The following is a 22,099-nucleotide window of genomic DNA, read 5'->3' on the forward strand; positions in this document are numbered from 1 at the left end:
AAAAAACAAGGTGCATATCTTTTGGGGGGATGTATGGTATAAAAGAAAATATAGTATCAATGAACTTGGAAAATCCCAAATGGAAAATGTTTATATAAATGCAAAATATGTATTAGTGAGCAAGTGTAAACTAGAGAAACTTTCCTCATTGTTTCAAAGTCACAATTTTTCTTCTATAGATTAGATTTCATAGATTACTAGGGTCAGAAGGGACCTATTTGATCATGAGGTCCGACCCCCTGCTTTGGGCGGAAAAGAGCACTGGGGTCAAGTAACCCCAGCCAGGTGCTTGTCTAATCTCCTTTTGAACACCTCCAACCTAGAGGAAAGCACCACCTCCCTTGGAAGTCCATTCCATATTTTGGCAACCCTCACTGTAAATAATTTCTTCCTGATGTCCAATCTAAATCTGCTCTCCTTCAGTTTATGGCCATTGTATCTAGTAACCCTGAGGGATGCCCTGGTAAACAGAGTACCCCCTATTCCCTGGTGACCCCCCCGACGAGTTTGTAGACAGCCACAAAATCATCTCTCAGACTTCTCTTGTGGGGCTGAAGAGATTCAGGTCCCTCAGTTTATTTTCATGGGCTCTTACCTGCAGGCCCTCAACCATATGTGTGGCCCTCCTCTGAACCCTTTCCAAGTTAGCCACATCTCTCTTGAAGTGCAGTGCCCAAAACTGGACTCAGTACTCCAGCTGCGGCCTCACCAGTGCAGCAGAGAGGGGAAGTATCACCTCCCTAGACCTGCTTGTGATGTACCCACTAAAGCAAGAAAGAGTGTGGTTAGCTTTACTTATTACCTCATTATATTGGCGACTCATGTTCTTTTTTGCATTGACTATGACTGAGATTCCTTTCCACTGCTGTGCTACTTAAAAGTGACCTCCTAGTCTATAGGTGTATTAGTGATTCCTTCTCCGCAGATGATATTGAACAATACTGGTCCAAGGACAAAGCCTTGGGAGACACCACTGCCCACATTTCTCCAGGTAGAAACTGACCCATCCCCACCATTCTCTGGGTTCATCCTATAAGCCAGTTTTCCACCCACCTGACTGTGAAAAAATCCATATAACAGCTACTTAGTTTACTTGTAAGAATTGGGTGCAACACTGTGTCAAAAGCCTTTTTAAAACCCAAGTAAATAACATTTACCTTTACTCCTGCATCTAAGTACTTTGTGACCTGGTCATAAAAGGAAACCAGGTTAGGTAGGCAAGATCTGCCTGCTGTAAAACCATGCTAGCTGCCCCTTAACATTGTTTTACCCGCTGCCCTCCCTCAAATGTGATCCTTTATGATTTTTTCTAAGGTCTTGCCAAGAATAGAGGTGAGGCCTATAATTACCATGGCTCCTCCTTCCTCCACTTCTTGAAAATAGAATTACATTGTCCCTTTTCCGGTCCTCTGGGACCTGTCCTAAGTGCCATGAGCATTCAAACAGTTGCACCAGTGGTTTCACTATGACACCGGTCAATTCCTTTAGTACCCTTGGGTGACGATCATCGGGGCCTGCCAACCTACATACATCCAACCCCTCCAAGTGCCTCTTCACTAGGTCAGCACTGACTGTTGGTGGATTGGTATCTCCCTTAAGCCAGACCGAAATGTTATTGGGAGGTGTGTTTGTATCCATGTCCAGGAACACAGATGCAAAGAAATCATTTAAGAGCTCAGCTTTGTGAGATTAATGAGATCTTGAGTTCCCCCTTCTTTTGCTTCTGCCAAAGAGGATTTTTTTTAAAAGAGATGCTAAGTTAGAAAAAAGTCAAGCAAAAAAGGATACAATCATAGTGTAAACCATTAAAGCTGCAATTTTTCCTACTCCACAGCTAAATGGTTGTGATGGAAGAAAAAGCATTATTGATAATATTTTGGGTTTTAAAATACATTCTAAAAGGCAGATAGCACTTTATTTTCTCATTTACTTTTAGTAGTAGACATTATTACTCATCTCAAAATTCATTTTTAGCACAGTGATGCCTTAATTTAATTATAATGGGATAAATGTAATGTAGCCATTATTAGATGCATTTTTTTCTCAGAAATGTTCAAGTGTGTACTCTAGTAATAGCACAGCATGAATTGTTTGTGTCAAATAATGTTCCTTAGAACCTGCAGGGTAAAACTTTGATTTTATTGGAATGGAGTGAGAAAGATTATTCAAGAGTTAAGAATACTCAATATTGTTTTCTCTGTAGGAAGCGGTTTAAAGACCACATCTGTCCTCAACATGGTACCATGGAAACATGGATCACCTGAGGAACTAGATCAATAGGCTTAATCTTGACAGATAGGGACTAGCCAAACAGCAGTCCCAGGGATGGGTCTTTGAATCAGAAATTTGCTAGTTACTAGTCTGCCAAAGCACAGAGAAGATAGTCTTCAGGGCAAGTTGCTAGGATTCATCTGCTTCTCCAAAGAAGTTTGTTAAGAATTAAAGAAATTAATTTATAACTGGGGGGGAGGAGGGAGCTGAGGGAGGGGTTGGACATGGTTTTTTTGTCCAACCCTTCCCTCAACTCCCTCTCGTTTGCTTCTCTTTTTAAGATTTTTTTAAAAAAATGTTTTAAGCTTATCTATCTATGGCATTGTGCCTAAACCAGTGGGGGCCAACCTTTTTGGTAGGTGTGCCACAAATTAGCCCCATATCCTTTCTGAGGGCCACTCTGATCCCTTTGCTGTACCAGAACTGATCTGATGTTCTTTTTGTTTCCTGCCCTCTCTGTCTGTCCCCTCCCCAATCTGCTGCATGCTACACATAAAGGCTCCCTATGCCACTTGTGGCACCCATGCCTAAACCACAACTGACACAAACAGAAGGAAATCCAAAATGAAATTTTACAAAAGTGAAAATTCCAAGAAAAATATATTCTAGAACTATAATGTAATTTCTTTGACCAAAGTACATAAAATTAGGAAATTTGATAAGGGAACACATCTTCATTGACATATAGGGTATGTACAGACATTTGGAGAGGTTAGCATGAGGTTAGATTTAGTGAAAAATGGCTACCGGCTCTCAGGTAAATTGGTATGGGGGAGTTGGGTGGTTCAGGGAGGCAAACGGGATCTTCAAGAAGTATTGGTGGGCAAGTGGGGTCTCTAGGAGAGGTTGGGAGGACAAGCAGGATCTGTGGGGAGGATTGGGAGACAAGTGAGGTGTGTAAAGGGTACCAGGGGGGCAAGCATGGTCTGCAGAGGGATTGGGGGGGCAAATGGGGTCTGCAGAGGGCTTGGAGGAATTGAGGGACTAGCAGGGTCTGTAGGGGGGGTTGGTGGGATCTGGGTGGGTTTGGTGGTATTGGAGAGCTAGTAAGGTCTGTGAGGGGGTTGGTGAGGTCCAGAACGGTTTGGCAAGATCAGGGGGCTAGTGGCTTGTGGGGGGAGGGGGCTTCCCCCCCTAGTAGATGAGGGAATATTTTTAGCTCCCCAATCTCCTCACCCCAAGAAGAACAACGATGTGAAACTACCTCTCCCTGATCCTCCCTGCCTCTCTCCCCATCCTGACTTATCCTTAGTCAGATAACTAAAAACAGCCTAAAATTACTCAATGTACCTGACCTGAAAGTTTTGAAATAGCAGCAAAAAAGAAGAAACAAAAGTTTTTCCAAGGAGAGAGATACACCAAGAACTATCACTGCTTACTCCAAATTTAAAACAAAAGTATCTAAATTTGGACCTGTAAATCAATATTAAAGTGCCTACATCAAGGTGGTCCGATTTTCAGAAATGCTTCCTCTGAAATCTCTTAGAGTTACTTCTGCCCAGTACTTCTGAAAATCAGGCTGCTTTTGAAAATCAGATTTTGGTATATATGTGTTAATTTAAGTGCCCACTTTCAGGCCATATTTGAAAATTCAGCCAATATAGTAAATTGGAAAAATTATAGTATTTATTCATACCACACACACTTTTTCCCAGACATTAACCCTTTACAATTGGGTGTGAGCCAAGCAACGAAGCTGATTTCTGCTGTGGAATAGGGGCACAGGGATGCTGGAATGGCAACCTGGGGCTGTACTCTTCAAGTCATGTGCACCATCACTCTCTAACGCTGTGACAGATGCTGATGAATTGGCAGTAGTTTTTGGCTGTGTGGTCAAAAGCTGCTGTAAATTCAGTAGTGGCTGACAGGATTGAACCTCTAGTATTTGGCTGAGCAGCAAGGGGGGTGTAAATGATACTGGTGAATGTACTCTGCTTCTGCATTCATCTATGACTTTGAAAAAGTATTTTTTTTCCTTCATTCTGCATTCCCCAAACCAGACGTCATCTTAGTTGGAAGCGTGTGGAATGTGTGAAAATATAGCATATTTTTCTGGAAGGATGGCAACTTTGGAAAGCCCTGAAAAATTTGGCAAAAATGGTAGGAAAAATAATATTTATTTACGAAATTTTCCTTTCTTCTGTGTGATACTCACAGAGGAAGAAAGAAAAATGAACATAAGTTCTAAGTTTCTCACCCTCAGCCTTCAAGTCCTTCACAACTCCATTCAGTCTGTCTGTTGTTCTCTCTTACCATGCTGGGATGCCATGCCAGTTAAGCCAACCTAGATTGCCCATAAGCATCTCTCTCACACAAACATTGTTGTGGCTTTTCTCATGCCTCTCCTCAAACATGGTTACACTCCCCGAAAATCACATGACCAATGTCTACTCACTTGAGTCTCTATTCAAATTTTTTTCTCTTGTGAAGTTGCTAAAGAACCCAATAATCATGGCTATTAGAGGTGTGCAAAATGGGCCATATTCAATTCGGATTTGGATTTGGCCTGAATCGGGAACAGTAATTTGATTCGTTGATTTGGATCACTGTCCCTGATTCAATTTGGCTGAATCCAAATTTGAAGATTTGATGCTGATCCAGAGAATCAGCAATTTGGCTGTAGACACAGCTTTAAATATTTTTTTCTACATACCGCAAGGTACTAGGTGCAGCTCGTGAACACTGCAATGATGCTGGGGGAGATGGAGCATCCCATAGGAGCCCCCCCTTCCCCTGGTGCTCGGCGGCAAACCCAGAAGTGGACTGGAAGTATTTCAGAGATCAGCCATGGGGGGCCCTGGGTGCCCTCCCATACCCAGGAGGCACCAGTCACTGAGCCAGGAGGGTGCAGGGGGCCCCCCTGCATGCTCCCCAGCAGACCTGGAAGTGGACTGGAAGTGCTTCTGGTCCACTTCTGGGTCTGCTGCTGAGCATGCTGGGGAGACCCCCATGCTCCCGTAGGATGCTTTATCCGCCCCAGCATCACAGCATTCATGAACCGCCTGGTACCTAGAGGTATGTAGAAAAAACATTTAAAGCTGTGTTTACATCCGAATCTTTCTGAATTGATTTGGAGGGTTCCAATTCAATCGAATCAGGGACCAAAGCTTCACACAGCCAAGCAAATATGGAACTGGCAAAAAAGTGTTTTTTATGCTATATGTGGGGAGACATACATATATATAACATGAGCATATATTTCTGATTTGTCTTTTTGGGACCTGCTATTCATGCATCTTGTGGGCCCATATTCTCTCATACCAATTTGCAAAATTCATAAAAATCTGACATCTCATCACCTTCTGTACATAAGGGAAAACATGTTTGCAGAGCCTTGAATCAGCTTCCCACAATGCACTTGAAACTGTAGTATGCTGATATGTCAGCAAGCATATCCTGCACTAGATACTGACCTGTTTCTGTATCCTCTATTCCAGGGCAGCAGAGAGACTGGAGAAGAGGCCATAACTACCTGAGTCACAAGCTTCCTCATGGACTGCTCCAGGAGCAGCACAGAAATGCTTCTTCTATCCCTAACTGTGAACTTGAACAACCCTGAAACAGTAACTTCCTTGAGGCAGGAAGCTATGTCTTCCTATATCTTTCTACAACAACTAATAGAGTGGTCCACAACAAGGTGTCCAGCTGCTATGCTTAAATACATATTTCAAAATGTACATAAATTAATGAAGGCCATAAAGCCATGAACTTTGGATTAAAGATGTTACTTAATCATGATTTTTCATCCATGTTTAGTTACACACATTCCCATGGAGTAAAAATTAAATTTGATGCCCAATAATTTTACTGAAAGCCTTAAAAATAGTATTTTCAGTAACATCATTCTCATTTGAACACAATCTATACAACTGGGAAAAAAGCTAGCAAAATCTTAGCAGAAATTCATGATGATAAAAGAGTATTTAGAGACTTATCACTTCACTGTTAGTACTCTGGGGCACTTCTGTTTTCATGGAAACTAGTCTGTAGTTATATATCTTGATTATATTGCTATGAAAAATGCAGGTTTGCACACAATGTCCTACTAAGAGATTAAAATGAAGGGCATGTATAACCTCTGAAGAAATCAGTTTTTGCTTTTGTACTGAGCAGTTCATTGATCTTGCTCATCAGAGAAGTGCCAGCAGAAAGTCTATCATCATATGATATGTGAGAATCAGGGGCAGAACAGAGATTCCAAAATGAATACTGTGAATTAATTGAGTAGGCTTCCATTTCATGTCTTTATAAGGAGGATGAAAATTTGCTTAGAAAAAGCTGGGAACAAGACAGCTTAAATCAGGAGACTGTATTATTGAAACGATATACAACCATTATATACAAGGTATTAACATACTACAACTTTGTATAACTGAGGAGCTCATCCCCTGGCTTGCAGGCCAGATCCAGCTCTGATCTGGTGGGCAGAGCCATACTATCCTGCCCACCAGGCAACTCACAGGTCTGAAAATTTTGCATTAGGGAAGTGGTGGCAGCATTGATTGCCATGCCCCTGTTGCCAAATTTCTGCACCTATGGGGAGCTCAGTAGGCCAGATAGCATGACCCTGCATGCTAGATCAGATGTGCTGGGCTAGGGCAGTGTGTGGCTTAATCCAGGAGCCAACCCAGCAAGCGTCCTTCCCACCAATCATCTCCACACCACTCATCTGGCAGGTGGGGCTAAAAGGTTAGCACCACTGCTATACAGTATTTGTCTTCGGATTTATTCTTTGCCGATATTATTACAACAATTATAGAGGAATGAGATGTTTCTCATATTTGACTGTATTTGAAAATGATATAATGCCTTCCTTAAAATCTGCATATTTCACAAAGGTATGCAGGTGCACTTAGTCCATCATTCAAAAATGGGGGGGTGTGTGCATGAGAGAGAGAGAGAGAGAGAGAGAGAGAGAGAAGAGGAGAGGGGTGTATGTCCATTAGTGAAAGAAATATGCAAGCACAACCCACAGCCATGTAAAGGGTTAAATAATATCAAATGATGAAAACAAGAAGGCTATTTCGGCTCCACAGTTCCAACCAATTTTAGAGGATAATGAACTGTCAGGGTACTGCCTTTTTGTCCTGCACTAAAGCTCAATGCATTGTGAGAAGCAAAAGATGTACAGTACTTATCATGATAAAATCAGTATTTACCGACTGATAGGAATAACAGCAGTTTTGCTAGCTTTCCCTCGTCTTAGAGAGGGAGATGGCAAGCGTTGACTTCTTAATAGCTTCCTCAGTACATTTCTCAATTCTGGAAAAGTAATAAAAAAATAAATGAGGAGTGTGACATTGGTGGATTTACACATATTGCTGTACATCTACCACATAGAACTATGGTCAACCCTCGAGCAAAGAGATGTGTAAGGGTTGACCACATCCTGCACTTACAAAAGGCCCAACACTTGCAGTTAGAGTACTCAGAGGGTGCAAAGAATGCACCAAGGTTGTCCTTTCTAAAGATTACAGGTTACTCAACTATAATTATCAAAATAAGGTATCATAGAAAGGGGTGATATTTTTCATGGAAATTATGGTCCAAGTTCTAGAAACATTTATGCATATGACAGGTCAGTACATGCAATTGTCCTACTGAATTCAGTAAGGCTACATGTATGTATGTGATGGTTTATACCAGCACTTCGAAACATTTAAAATGGAATACAGATTGGCTATGATTTCTTTTCATTTGCAAAGCATTTTCTTGTTTCACTTATGATTTGTTTAATAAAAATAATTCTGAGAAAAAGTAAAATTGGTCATGACAACCAAACAAAGAAAGAAGATAACTTACAGATCAAAGTCTGCTAAGTGCTTAATAGCAATGGTTAACGAGAAAGCATCTCTGGCCAAAGGAAATGAAATCGAAGATGAAAGTTAGGTTACAAGGATAAAAAAACTAGGACTTTGATTTATTTTACAGTTTATTTTTATCAGAACTTGAACTAAGATTCTGGACTTTTTCTTCAAGATGTAGAAATGGTATCACAGTTAGAAAGTGAGGTGTTAGGTGCTAATTCATTTCTACATGGATTAAGAGTATGATTTTGGATCTGCAAAGTTCTACGCAAGTCCTGACTGTCTGAGGCCCTGATTCTCTCCCTTCTGAGAATGGCAGATATTCCTGACGTCACAATCACTGGGTTTCAATGAAGGTTTAAGTTAACCTGTTTGCCTAACAGCCTTTAATTGTTGTAACAGTCCATCTGATAATCTGTAAATTTAATCCCACAACAGCCCACAAGACAAAGTAGTAATATTGTGTCTGATTTACAGACACAAGACTGAGAGGCAGAGAGACTTGCCCAAGGTCACACAAGAAAAAAAAATGAATCCAAGTTACTATAGTCCCAACCTAGTGCTCTAAGTCTAGAGCCATTTGTCCTCTCATCTTTTTGTGCTTAAAAGCATTTACTGCTGAGATACACTTTTGTAATTTAGATTAATACTAGCCCCTTTATATGATATTCAAATTATAGAGCAGGAGTGCTCAACCTGAGGCCCATGGGCCACATGCAGCCTGTGGAGCCATCATGGCCTGTGGGACTCCCTAAAGGTCTAGAAATTTGGTGGCAGGGGAGCAGTGACCATTCATGCAGCCATTCTTCCCCCCTACCAAATTCCCAAACACCAAACCCCCTGTACCTGGTGGGAGCTAGGTTGTGCCTCTTCCCCCTGCAGTGATGGGTCACTCCCCTTTCCCCCTCCCATGGGCTAGGCCATGACCCCTTTTCCCCCACAGGGCCAGGCCTCAGCCCCTTTCCCTGCAGGGCCTGGCCACATCCCATTTCCCCTTGGGAGCCAGCTGGACCATGCCCGCTTTTCCCTGGGAAGTGGTTCACATCCTGAGGGGCTGGGTGAAGCTCCCTGCCCCGCTGCAGGGCCAGGTTCAGGCTGTGCTGTCCCCTGTCCCTGTCTGTGTGGTCAGACAGTAGCTGCATTGGAACCACCATCCAGCCTGTGGTCAGACCAGGCGCTGCCCATCCGGGCCTCAGGGGAAAAAGGTTGAGCACCGCTGCTATAGAGACTGAAGATAACACTAATTTATTCAAGATCATTGTTACCTGTCTGTAGAAAAAAATGCTATAGTAACTATACAACATACCTAACACACCTCCAGGTCATATTAGGGAACACTGCTATGAAGCATGCCTTGCTCACTTAGCGGATGTAATGTGGCTACATTAGAGCTCTGCCAGGTATGTGCCAATATGCACTGTTTAAGATTTGCTTATTGGCATGTACCCAGTGCTGCTCTAAAATGGCACTTTTATACACATTTTAAGCATCAGTACACAGTAAATTGCTATGCCATGTTTCTTTGTGGTACTCTATAGTGCAGTCTAGAGCAGTGTGGACTTGACCTTAAGCGCTTAGAACTGGAGTTTTACAGCTCAGTCTAAAGACGGCAACCTCTAACATTGTGCTGAACCTTTTTTCCCTTGCTGATGTGGAGAGAAGAATCCTGACTCTTCAACTATGACCATGTATCTCCCACCATGTACCAAAATGGCTAAATGTGTTTAGCTAATATTTTCAATATATCTGCAACAATATGGTTAGAGAGTAAATACAAGACATCATTGAAAATGAGAAGCAGAAATATACATGTTAAACACTTCTGCAAATCTAAAGGTTACAATTTTAAGCACTCTATTCTACAATAATAAACTTTAGACCTTAATGAACTGGGGCTCCCCTTGTTTGTAGGTTTGATAGTGTCCTTCAAAGCACAGCTGTTCACGGTCAGCTCAAAAGGGAATATGAGGCCTTTTTTCTTGGGCATGGAACAGCTGCCCTACTCCCAGGAGCAGAGCATGTGATTTCATCAAATGTGACTGACACACAGCATATGACAGCCCAGTTTATGAGAGCTTGTGTCACAGGTCCTGTCAATTGATGGGGGGGTGAAGGGGGGCGGGGTTAGAGGGGAAGTCCCTGCATCACAGATCATTGATTAGCTTGGTAATTGAAAAAAAATCATGACATAAAATTAACCTTATTTATTTCCTGGCCCTAGCAAGACTGATGCATCTGTTATGGACACATCACCTCTAGGACCATCACAAAATAAATAATGTAACTGCCCCACCTCAGTTTCTCTTGAACTATTCCTACAGATTTTCAAAAATGTCTTTACTTGTGACCTTTAAAATTAAATCATAATATCATTATTAATTTTAGAAGATATTTATTCATTCTTAAGTGAATAATGCAAGGTTGTAGTAAAGCACATAATTGGGCAGCTGTATCCCATAAATAAGTAAGCTCCATGAATTTACATGCATATTCTAAAACAGAGGAAGACATATATACACTCAACCCTTTTAAAAGCAATATGAAATTTATTTTCATTGAACTGGCTGTAGTTTTAAATTGAAATTAGCATACTATTCTGCAGTTACATATATTTTAGGCAAAAAACCACCAGTGCAGTATTTATATATTTACTACCAGAGGCCTACCTAAATACCACAGTAATTTGACATTTTCAGGGTTTCCATTACCTGCTCCACTTTTCTCGAGATTTTTATCTCATTCATAAAAATTGGGTTCCAATTAATACTAAAAGTCTTAGCTTTACAGGGTTCCTTCCCACACCCCCACCAAATAAATACATAAATAATTCATAAATCTCTGTACTAACAGATATGATTACATATACGAAAAGCACAGCAGCACCAAAAGTTCATGGGCTAGTGAATTTAGAAGGATTTTTTGTATGTATACATTTCTAAACCTGAACCTGACTTCAGGCCAGACCTCCCTGTACAATTCCTTCTGGCTGCTCTGTGCTGTCCTGGTGACACAAAGCAGGTGTTCAGCCAGCATTAAGTTAGCAGCTGATCCAGCTTTACATGTTTTATAATCTAATTTTTCCAGCATTTTTAACGTGGCTAAAGACCATGGAATGATATTGTAGTGGATTTAAACCCCCAGCCCCTGTAACCATTCCTATTACATGGAACCGATTCAACTGATTTGAAAACCTTGATGTTTCTATATAATACTTTACAGGATGTATGTGGATGTATAATATACACATTGACTAAGGCTAATATCCTATAATATCACTGGTCTGAAAATGCCAGATTCATGAGGTATTTTAAGAACAGAAGTGACTAAACTAACTATACTTTACAACAGTGTAATAACATAGAAATCTGTCATGATCAATACTTCTACAAATTTACATGTTTGATGCTCCATAATCTCATTTCAGATCATGACTGAATATGTCTTTATATAATTGAAGTTATAGCTTAAGGTTCACATCTTTCTGCATTCTCTATAGACCTAAAATGCATCATTGACTGAAAATGCTTCCCCCCCGGCCCCACCCGAACCCAGTCAGACCTTCCAAAAGTGAGCCTGTTTCGCTTCGTGCATAGATTATCTTATGGAGCTGCACTTTAAAAATATTTAAAACCTGAAGCGGGTGCATTCAGAGAATGTATTACTCTACTATGTAAATTGAGCATGTTATTAAGGGTTTCTAACACCAGTATTCAGAGATCTGCACTGACTGCATGTTTCCTAGGTAGGACTTGAGATGGTGGCTCTGACTTATAAAGTTATTAATGGCTAGAGATCTATTTGTTGAAAACACTATTCTCTCCTTTAGTCAAATTGCCACAGTTGAGGCCAGTAGAGTCACTCAATCTAAATCCATATTTATTACCAATAACTTCTAAATCTGCCAAAAACTATAAAAAAAAGTATGACAAATCATTGAAGCATATGGCATCTGTTTTTTGTTGCATACTGCTCCATAACCTACTTGAGGGTATTTTTTTGCTATGTAAATCAGATAGAATGCTTATATGGGTAGATTCCTAAGGGAATTCATACATTATAGGATATGAAACACCATCTGGTCCTGAATCAGAAAATGGTGGATTTACATAGCTGGTAGGTACACCCTTACAGAACTGACGGGGTGTCCTGTTGTTTATGATCACAGTAAGCAGCCCAGAAAATTCAGATTGTCTGACTGTGCTGAAGACATATTGTGTTGATGTGCTCAGAGGGGTTTCTTTCCTCTTTTGTATGACAAGAATGGTGTCTGTATCTTTATCTTTGTGTGGTTTGGCATCTTTTGTAGATTCAGGAACTTTTGGCTATCAGAGACGTTACCAGGGATCACCATGTGGAAGTGGTTCTTGTCAATCCCTGTTTCTTTTCTGTTTTTCTGCATAAATAATTCCTGTAGCTTCATACTTTGGATTAGTATAGTTTGGACTTCTCTAAAATAAGTTTTCTTCATGCACGCTAGCCAGCCAATATCCAGAAGTAGAGAAGCAAGGTATGGATGTAAGATAAGCCTCACCTGAGATTTGAGGAATCAGCAAGCATGAAAGCTAAGGAGTGCATCTGAACATAAGAACTGCCATTTACTGGGCCGGACCATAGGTCTACTTTGGCCAGTATCCTGTGTCACACAGGGAGCGGAGGCTGAAATAAAGAGTGAACTGGGTATATCCAGGGTTTTTTCCACTGTTGCTGTCTCATGTACAGCCTCCAGCATTTAAGGTCTACAAGTTCTGATTCATAGGCTGTATCCCTAATTCCCATGCTCAATAGCTAGTGATGCCCCTTTCCTCCAAGAATTTGTCCAATCCCCTTTTTCCCTGAAAAGGATCTCGCATTCAGATTCCCCCTTGGATCAGAATATGCAGGAATTATTTTTCTTTTCTGTAGCAAATAAGTGCATGCAAGGTTGACCCCATCTGTGGAAAACTCTCCAAAAGATGAAGTTTTACATAGTAACTTCCAAGCTTCCAAGCCAGTCACCTGCTGGTGTTTTGTATCGACAGCAGAGGTGTTGTTTCTTATTAACCTGATTGTTCTGTCTTAAATCAAAGAAAAGCTGCATGAGCCAAAGAGCTCTGAGTTCCAAAATATTTATGCAATGATGCTACCTGTCTCATAATCACAGGATGAATTTGGTGCCAGTCTAGATGAGCTCTTCGATAAGATTGAAAGCATCTCTCACTATTGTCCTTGACGGAAACGGAGGACAATACAAAACATCACTGCTGACTTGAGATGGATATTGATGTAATAATTGCCTGGGGAGGATATTAATTCCATCCAAATTTACAAAGAAGGTATATAAAATCCAGGACAAAACCCAGAGTCTTTAGTCACATTCTTGCTGTTGTTTAGGTTTTGTACCCAGTCACAGGTATGCATAGTCTTGCTTCTGTGAAGTCTAAAAGTGCGCTTATGAACATTACTTTCTGGGACGGTACGAAGGGTGAACTGTCTATTTTGTAGGATGTTTTGAACATTATCCTTCAAGTCAAAAATCACTAAGGTAAGGGTAAATGGTTATTCCTTTAATCCATGGATATTAAATTCACCCAGCCTTGTGGGCAGTTCATTTTAGCTGCTTTCCTTCAGGTCATAGTGTATAAATACCTAATAACTTCAGAGTAGCACAAAAATCCTCTAAGGAGTGCAAGCAGAAAGTCCTCTATAGCAATTTATGTATCTTTGGGGATCCTAAGCAGCTTGCCTCATGGTCACTGACTTATTCATTGTATCTGAAGGCTCCTTTCAGCTCTGGGAGCTCCACGCACTCTTGGGGTTGGAAGATTGCGGCCACTTCCTAAGGCTGCCAGGACCCAGCTCAATGCAAGCATTGGGAGGTGTTTTGCTGGGACCCAGAGTCTGTAGCTGTGGGACCCAGAGTCTACAGCTGCCATGGAGCACTGCTGGCACTCAGAGTCAACAACTGTTGAAGCTAAGAGTCCCCTCAATTGCACAGCTCCCAGCCTTGGCTAGGTATGGTGCACCCCTGCAGCTAGGAACCTGGCCAGCTGATGGGGCTCCAGGCTGCAGGGGAGACCCTGCTATACGTGCAAAATAAAGCTGGATAGCAACCAGCTATAAAGTTAGGAAACATTTTAAGGTCTAATGTTATAGCTCGTTGAAGTTTTTTATGGAATGATAGGTACAGTAAAAGCTGTGTTAACTGGCATTTAAATAACCGGAATACACTATTAAACGGAATTTCTGGCCATCTGGCCGGATGCGGGAGGTGTATGGAAGTTGGCATGCAGCGGGGAAAGGTCATAGCTGCCGCCACCCACCACCCTACACTGCTGCCACTCCACGTGCCCCCTCCCCACGCCACTCCCCTTCTCTGTGTCTGGCAGAAAACCCCTTGCCCTCAGGTAACCAGAATTTGTATATAGCCAGCACCCCGCCTTATCCCACTTACGCCGGATAACAAAGCTTTTACTGTACTTTGCATGTGCCGATCTCTCATAATTGTGCAATTAGCCAGCCAGTTACGTACTATCTGTAATGTGTAGAGAGGGCTTTACACGAAGACAGTGTTCTGACCCTCTGGAGCTGCGGACTATCACTCTGCCAGAGAAACAGACAAGCGCCTGCCAGAGAATCTGAGCATGCTGTACAAGTCCTGTATTTATTAGCACAACCAGTTTGTCTGACAGAGATTAACAGGACTTCTAACAATTTATGTGACTCTAGATCTTTGAAGGAGGTCTTGAAAGTGTTGAAACTTCCTAGTGTAAGGCAGCAGATGGGCCCACCATTTCATTATCAGATGATGACAGCAGAAACAATATCCTCACCAGAGACTTGCAACTAGTGAGGGCCTGTGATTACACAGAGTGTCTGTTGATACTGGCGAATGCTTCACTGGCAGGAGGCAGGCAGCAAGGGGGGTAGGAGGGCACCGAGAGAGCTGAGGGGGTCAAAAGGGAGCTGAGAAGGATCATTTCCCAGCCAGATGGGTGCCCACAATGTTCAACATGACCATAAATGAGAACTATAAGCAAACATGCCTGGTGACCATAAGACATGAATTTTCTGCCAGATGCACAGAAATTATATTGGGAGAACATCTGAAGGACTAACAAGTTGTTCCCCTATTATAGTCTGATTTCAATAAGGAGAATGGATATTCTTGTTGAATCAGAGTTACTGATTTAATGGTCATCCCAGGGCTAGTTCTGGAAATTCTTCCATCAGTGCTGCAGTGTAGAAGAAATAATGAGTCATTACCACCCTCAGATTTTCACTGCTGATTACAGCAGCAATGAGTGGAGGAATGGGATCTCCTGATGCCTCACCTTTAGAGTTTTATTAGGAAAAAAAATAAAGCAAATAGAAAACTGCCAGTTAAATATGTCACTGAGCCAAACAAAACTGTCAGTTAAGTGACTTGTCATTGAGTAGCTGCTTTGCATAAAGGGTAGTATCCGAACCTTGGATTTTTTGCTCAAATATAAGTGTTGACATACGGGGCACTTAAAGATGGAGAAAAAACTTCCTTGAATAAAGTCTAAAATTACACTAACCTAACTACTATATTTACACTGAAAAGGGATTGATGCTAAGTTATTAGCCATCACAAATGAGCAAGAGACAGAGATGCTGCGCTCAGTCTGTTTCATATCTTTGGGCACTAGGAAGCACCAGAAGGTTGGCTGGCTCCACTCAGCCCTTTTTGCCTCGGAGGTAGGATGTTGGAAGATACTCTAGTTGAAGACGCAGAACAACAGCCACTGTAGTACAAAAGATGCCAATCCTGAGAGCGCAGCCTGCATGTGCCCCGGAAGTCAAATATCTGGACAAGCACCTGAAGTTTAACTGCCAGTTCTGCAACCTGTTAAAGGTTAATGGAGTATAGAAGCTAGAGAAGCTAATTCTCTCAGTTATTGCAAAACTGGTGGATTTGATTCAGATAATAAGAAAACATTCTTCCAATAAGCTTTATACCTGAAGGCATTCTAACTCATTGATAATGGACTACACGCAACAAAGTGGCAGCACAAATAGTGGCCTCTTAAGGACCAAAAATCAATGAATGCACCCAGCTCCACACAAACTACTACCTATCCTCCACCCCCCCCACACAAGTAATGCACAATACTGCCCAGGAAGCATGATCAGCACCCCCCATACCCCAATCCGAAATCCCAAATTATGAAAACATGAGAACTTACTTAATTTACTTCCTCTTCGTTTCTTTTTAATTCTTTTTTATTTTTTACTTCTTTTTCTTAACATCTTCAGTAGCTGACTTCTTTCATTTCATCACCCCTCCCCCACTCTCATTTCCTTTCCACCTCCTATGTCACTACCCACTTCCATCCCATTAACTCTTTGCCTCTCAGCTTCATGTTTCCACCCCCTAATGCATCCTTCACCCCCAGCCCCACCTAGATAAGCAATAGAAGCCTGTAGCGGCAACTCATAGCTGTAGCTCCTAGTCAGGCCCCTGCTCACAAGCCCTTTAGTGACAAGTCACAGCTGTGCAGGTGGGAAACAGTCAGAGAAGGTTTTAGTTTTAAGGTGTGATTTCTCCAAACTCTACCTAGCACTAACACTGATCAACAGTCTAAGTTTAACATGTAGCAAGGCCCTTAGGATCATAAGAAAGTAGGGCTGGAAGGGACTTCATAAAGTCATCTAGTCTACCCCCTGCTCAAGACAGGATCATCCATAACTAAACAATCCCAGTCAAGTGTCTGTCTAACCTGCTCTTAAAAATTTCCAAGGATGGAGATTCCAAAACTGCTCTAGGTAGCCTGTTCCAATGCTTGACCATTTGCATAGTCAGGGGATTCTTCCTAATGTCTAATCTAAATTTCCTCTGCTGCAGTTTGAGATCATTGCTCCTAGTCCTGTCTCCTAGAGCCACAGAGAAAAGCCCACTCCATCCTCTCTGTAATCACCCTTCAGGTATTTGAAGACTATTATCAAATCTCCCCTCCGTTGTCTCCTCCCTGCACCAGTTAATCATAGCTCTTTCAGTCTCTCCTCATTCTTCTAAGTAAGAGGATAGGAGAAAAAGAGAATGTGGGACACACAGTAGGCTGGGAAGACTCAGTGTAGCACAGTAGGCATGCTGACCAAATACAAGACTCACTGACATGCAGTACATTTGAGAGGGTTGTCTAGGCCCTCCTTACTTCAACAGAGCAATGGTTAGAAAAGCTTTTCTCCACAAGAAGGCTGTAGTTACCCACCATCACTAGGGGAGGGGCCTTCCCGTCAGCAGAAGTGGAGCCAGGATATGGCAAAGGAGGGTGTAGAAGCAGCTGCATGTAGTGCAAGGATGGCTGCATTCCCACTCCCAACCTCCTCCCTCAGAACCCGCCAATGCAGACAGACCACACCACGGGACCCTTTAGGGACTTCTTTTAAGTCCCAAAAGCAGATAAGAATCCTCTACTTCCCCTCTGTGCTCAAAAGCATGTTTTCTCCTCTCCTCCTACTGCACCAACTGTCTTTGCTGCTTTGCCTGTCCTGTCCTGGGGGCAGGAATAGCTTCATAGTTGCTGCTGGCCACTCCAGCCAGGCTGCATGGGGATTGAGCTCAGTGACAGTGGCAGCGGAGTTAATGCAAGCTTCCCACACCATTTCCAGCACCCTGTGACCAAGCACAAGGAGTGGGAACTTGGCACAACCACCCATTGCCTTTCCAACTATTGCTATTCTCAGCTAAGACAATTGCTTACACAGCCCAGATAGAGTGGACAGTAATGGCTATGAATGGCCCACCTCAGAGACAGTGCCAAAAGTGACAGCTGCAGACAGTGGAGTAGGGGAAGGGCAGGGGAAGGGACATGCCTCTGAGTATATAGAGGAAGGGGGCATTCTCTTCCATGTTGGGGACTTCTTAAAACTGCCTAGAGGCTCCAGGAGCATGGTCCAGTCCAGAAGGAGGAGGCAGCCATACAACTGCACCCTCTCTGGATCCACTCCCCATCCTTCAAGGCCCATTATAAGACCTTTTTTCACCTCAACTGCTGAAGAACATTTCCTTCCAAATGGAGGTGATTATATATTGGAGAAGTGGGGGTTTATTAAAAAAAAATAAGAGGTGAGTTTTCCTGAGGATTTTCTACCAGCCTTAATTTAGTCGTATGTTTATTTTAGATAAAGTTTAAGGCACCTAGAACAAAGATGAAGAAGTCTTTACATATCTTATTATATATGATAACAAATAATCAACAAACAAACTTCTGTATGTTCATTTTGCAGGTAGCTGAAGCAGCTGCAAGTCAAATAAAAGATAGGTGAATTCATTTTCAGCTACTTGGTATCTCCCTGCATACAGTGGGAGGAAGCAAAATAGAAGAAGTTCTGGAATAGGAAGGGTAGGAATAACCACTCCATGAACTGTGCAGGTCTACTTATTGCAAACAAGGATGAGGAATGGTTTTGTTGGCAACCTCTGGACTGGCTCAGGAGATCACAGAATCATAGAAAATGAGGGTTGGAAGAGACCTCAGGAGGCCATCTAGTCCAACCTGCCTGCTCACAGCAGGGCCATCACCAATGATATGGTTATGGTCCAAAGCCAAGACTTTGTCTAGCCAGGCTTGAAAAACCTCCAAGGATGGAGATTCAAGGTTACTCTCTGGGTAAACTGTTCCAGCGGTCCTCATGAAAAAGTTTTTCCTAATATCTAACCTTAATTTCCCCTGCTGCAGCTTGAGACCATTGTTCCTTGTTCTGTCATCTGTCATCACTGAGAAGTCTAGCTCCATCCTCTTTGTAACCACTCTTCAAGTAGTTGATGGCTGTAATTAAATCCTCCCTCAGTCTTCTCCTCTCCAGACTAAACAAGCCCAGTTCCCTCACTGTCTCCTCATAAGTTAAGTTCCCCAGCCCTCAGATCTGTGCTCTGTTCCCAGTTCAGCCACAGTCCTCTTGCTTACCCCAAAAGTAAGCCAGTCATGGGAGATCCTTAGCTGGTATGAACTGTCATAGCTCTATTGTTTTCACTGACAGATTTAAACCAGCTAAGGATCTGTCCTTTAATATGTGTTTCAGGTTTCATAGCTGTAAATTGGGTGTTACTAGGACAAATGCATCAATATATATATGGATTGTGTGGGCCTGGCAGTGATGTGACCATATTTTCATCCGGTCACATTGTTTAGAACTCTATAAACACACAAAAGAAGGGCTGCTGAAATGAACTGCTTATGCTTCCAGGGTGCAGGAGCTGATTCTACAATCTCTCATTTTGATCTAAATATAAAGCCATTCTTCTCTGGTTTTCTGCAGAAGATCAGCATTTGGCCATTAGCATCTGTTCATTTTCTCTCTAAAATCAACAGTAAAGCTTAGGTTCAAGTCAGCAAAAAAAGCACATGGTATAAGTTAGGAATTACCTGCAAAGCACTTTGTTTCTGAGCTGGCAGAATCCGTATTAGCTTTGGTGAGACTGCCTGCATTTGGAAGAGGTAAGGAGTGCTGAACAGGCCTCAGTGGAGTAAGAAATCTAAATTATTGTAGCTATTTACACAAGAAATATTGTAATGTTTTTACTGTGCTCATAACATTTGTATTTGTATACAGTATAGATCATTCAGCTCAAAATACTGGCTTTTCAATAAAATTATCATATAATTGCATAAGGAAATATCATGGCATGACAGGGTGAATTATTTTATAATTCTAGCTTTCACACTCAATAGTTATGTATTATTTTATAAATCAGGCTACACTTTTTATTAATGATGGGATTCATTTTTTTGTTACCAGAGGATTGTTGGGGTGGGGAATGATTTAATGTACTTGAAATATAAAGGAAACAACAATTTCCTATGGACTTAATCACATATGATTTTGTGAGGAATTAAGAAAAGGGGCATAAATTTGCTAGAAGATGAATGCTCTATTATTTCTATAAATGATCTGCTGCCATGAATCATAAAGCTGTAGTTGTCACACAACTAAAAACAAGATGATTAGAAAATGCTAAATGTTTATGGCCAAGTCTACTCAGCCCAGTGTCTAAAGAGAGAAAGATTACTCATCTGTTTAGAAGAGTGAAAAAATAATTTCACACTTCCATAGAACATATTATTTAGTAATGTGACAGTCTGTTGCCAAATGTTATAAATTCTCACCACATGCGGTTTTAGGAATGATTTATTTAAATAGTTCAGTAACTATAAAAGGTAACTTAAAGATTTCACATTTCATCACTATGTTGAACTATTTTATGAGGTGACTGTGCAATTCTACATCAATCAAAGATCTTTTTCCCACAATGAAAACTTAATGCTTCAGAAAGCTGGTTTGCTCTCATTAGCTACCTGATTATGACTAAAAAGCAGCCATATCACAGAACTTTCAGTGAATTTTTGTTATTCACAAACCTAGGAAGAAAGACAGCCTTTAGCTCAGGCAGAATTTTACTGAATGAATGTCTTTTGTTTACAATACAATATTCAGACACAAATTAGATTAGTTAACAATATAAATTCTATTTTTTGGAATGGACTTGAAGTAGCAAATTTGAAATGAATATGCGTGCAACACAGTCTTTCTTGTGCCACTGAGAACCTCCTACTGAAATTAATGGGAAGTCCTGCTTAGTAATAGATTATATGTTATGGTCATAAATATATAAATGGAGACTAAATTGAGTCTTAGCAAACAAATAAGATTTTTTTTTTAAAGTAGCTTATTGTCAGCATCAATGCAATGTCTGAACATTGTCTAAAAGCTAGATCTACAGAGATGTAAGTCTTAAACCTGTGGCTATACTGCTTTATAATACTGAAATAATTCTGTATTTATACAATATAATGACTCGTAGAACACAAACACTAACACAGAACAAACCTCTATTTATATCTTAAACTTGAAATGCCCTTTTGTAAAACTATGAGCTATATTAAGATGTACCTCTTTACATCTTATACCAGGGAGCAGCTTTGAGAGGCGACTGTGACTGAGAGATGCATGTGTGATTTTTTTTCAGTTTTTCTAATACAGCTCAGCACATATTCACTGTAAAATATAATGCAATGCATAAAATATATTCCTATGCTAGATTTCACTTCTGTTTTATAATTTCATATGAAAATAAAAGCAATAGAAGGAAAAACAAGATTTACAGTTCACAAGTTATTCTGACTTTTTCAAGCATTTTCATTTTACAGTTTTTATACACAACACTATTACAGTCTAATATACTTATACATCCTCTTAACAGATTAGATCCTGTTGCTACAAACAGCACAAACTATGAGTGACCACTTTACCTTCTGAAAAATCAATCAGTCCCAGCAAATGAAGCAGCTTCAGAGATGCAAATATAATCACAACAATACCCACTGTTTGCAGTCCCTCTGACTCCCACTCTAAAGTCAACATTCTTCAAACAAGCAAATCATTCCAGTCTTCAAACCACTTTGCAATCAGAGGGAAAGTAGAGGATTTTACCAATATTGTGTTTTGAAGAAAGTTGTAATGGTGAAAAGCAACCTTGTGTTGCGCTGTAGAAATGAACTGACCACCGTAGTCGATACACAATATTAGCTAAAGCCCTGCATCTCATGCTTCTCTAAGCATTTGCTTTCATTAGCAGTGAGTCCTCTTAGAACGCTGAGGTGGACCACTAACCCCTTGATATGACATTGTATCTGGCAAGTAGTGTTACTTCAGAGCTGATGGAAGAACATCTGTTTCAGAACTCGAGACTTTGCTGTGTCAGTTCAAAGAAACACTCCCTGGAAACTTGCACTAGGGAGCACACTGCTACCAGCACTGTGCATTCTAATGCTCCCAGGCTCAAGCTTTCTGATTCTACTCAAGCCTGTTTTGACAATATCTTTTTGTTAAGATTGACAAGTCATTTACCAAAGATGCCCTTTTTCGATGGCAGAAAAGTACTGCCCTTTGCATTTTAGTACATACAGTTTGTCCTTCTGATATGCAACAAGAACTTAGTTAGGATCTCTAATGAAAATTAGAATGAAATTAAACAACAAAACATATCAGCATGATCTTGTGTATCCCTGCTTAACAAA

The 22,099-nt window shown here is 41.1% G+C and overlaps 1 protein-coding gene across 3 annotated transcripts in view; it reads right to left on the reverse strand.

The window, feature by feature from the left end:
• The window catches only part of KCNIP4 (potassium voltage-gated channel interacting protein 4), a 212,259-nt gene extending 190,484 nt beyond the window's left edge, over positions 1 to 21,775 (reverse strand). For all 3 annotated transcript variants that reach the window (XM_090035697.1, XM_090035696.1, XM_090035695.1), the window contains exon 1: positions 21,332 to 21,775. In XM_090035697.1, the coding sequence (XP_089891823.1) occupies positions 21,332 to 21,443 (112 nt within the window). In that variant the 5' untranslated portion in view covers positions 21,444 to 21,775. The remainder of the gene's footprint in view (positions 1 to 21,331) is intronic.
• Between the last annotated feature and the right edge of the window lie 324 nt (positions 21,776 to 22,099).

Source organism: Crocodylus siamensis, chromosome 2 (assembly GCF_052110815.1).
Source record: "Crocodylus siamensis isolate JL-2025a chromosome 2, ASM5211081v1, whole genome shotgun sequence".
NCBI classification, from domain to species: domain Eukaryota; kingdom Metazoa; phylum Chordata; order Crocodylia; family Crocodylidae; genus Crocodylus; species Crocodylus siamensis.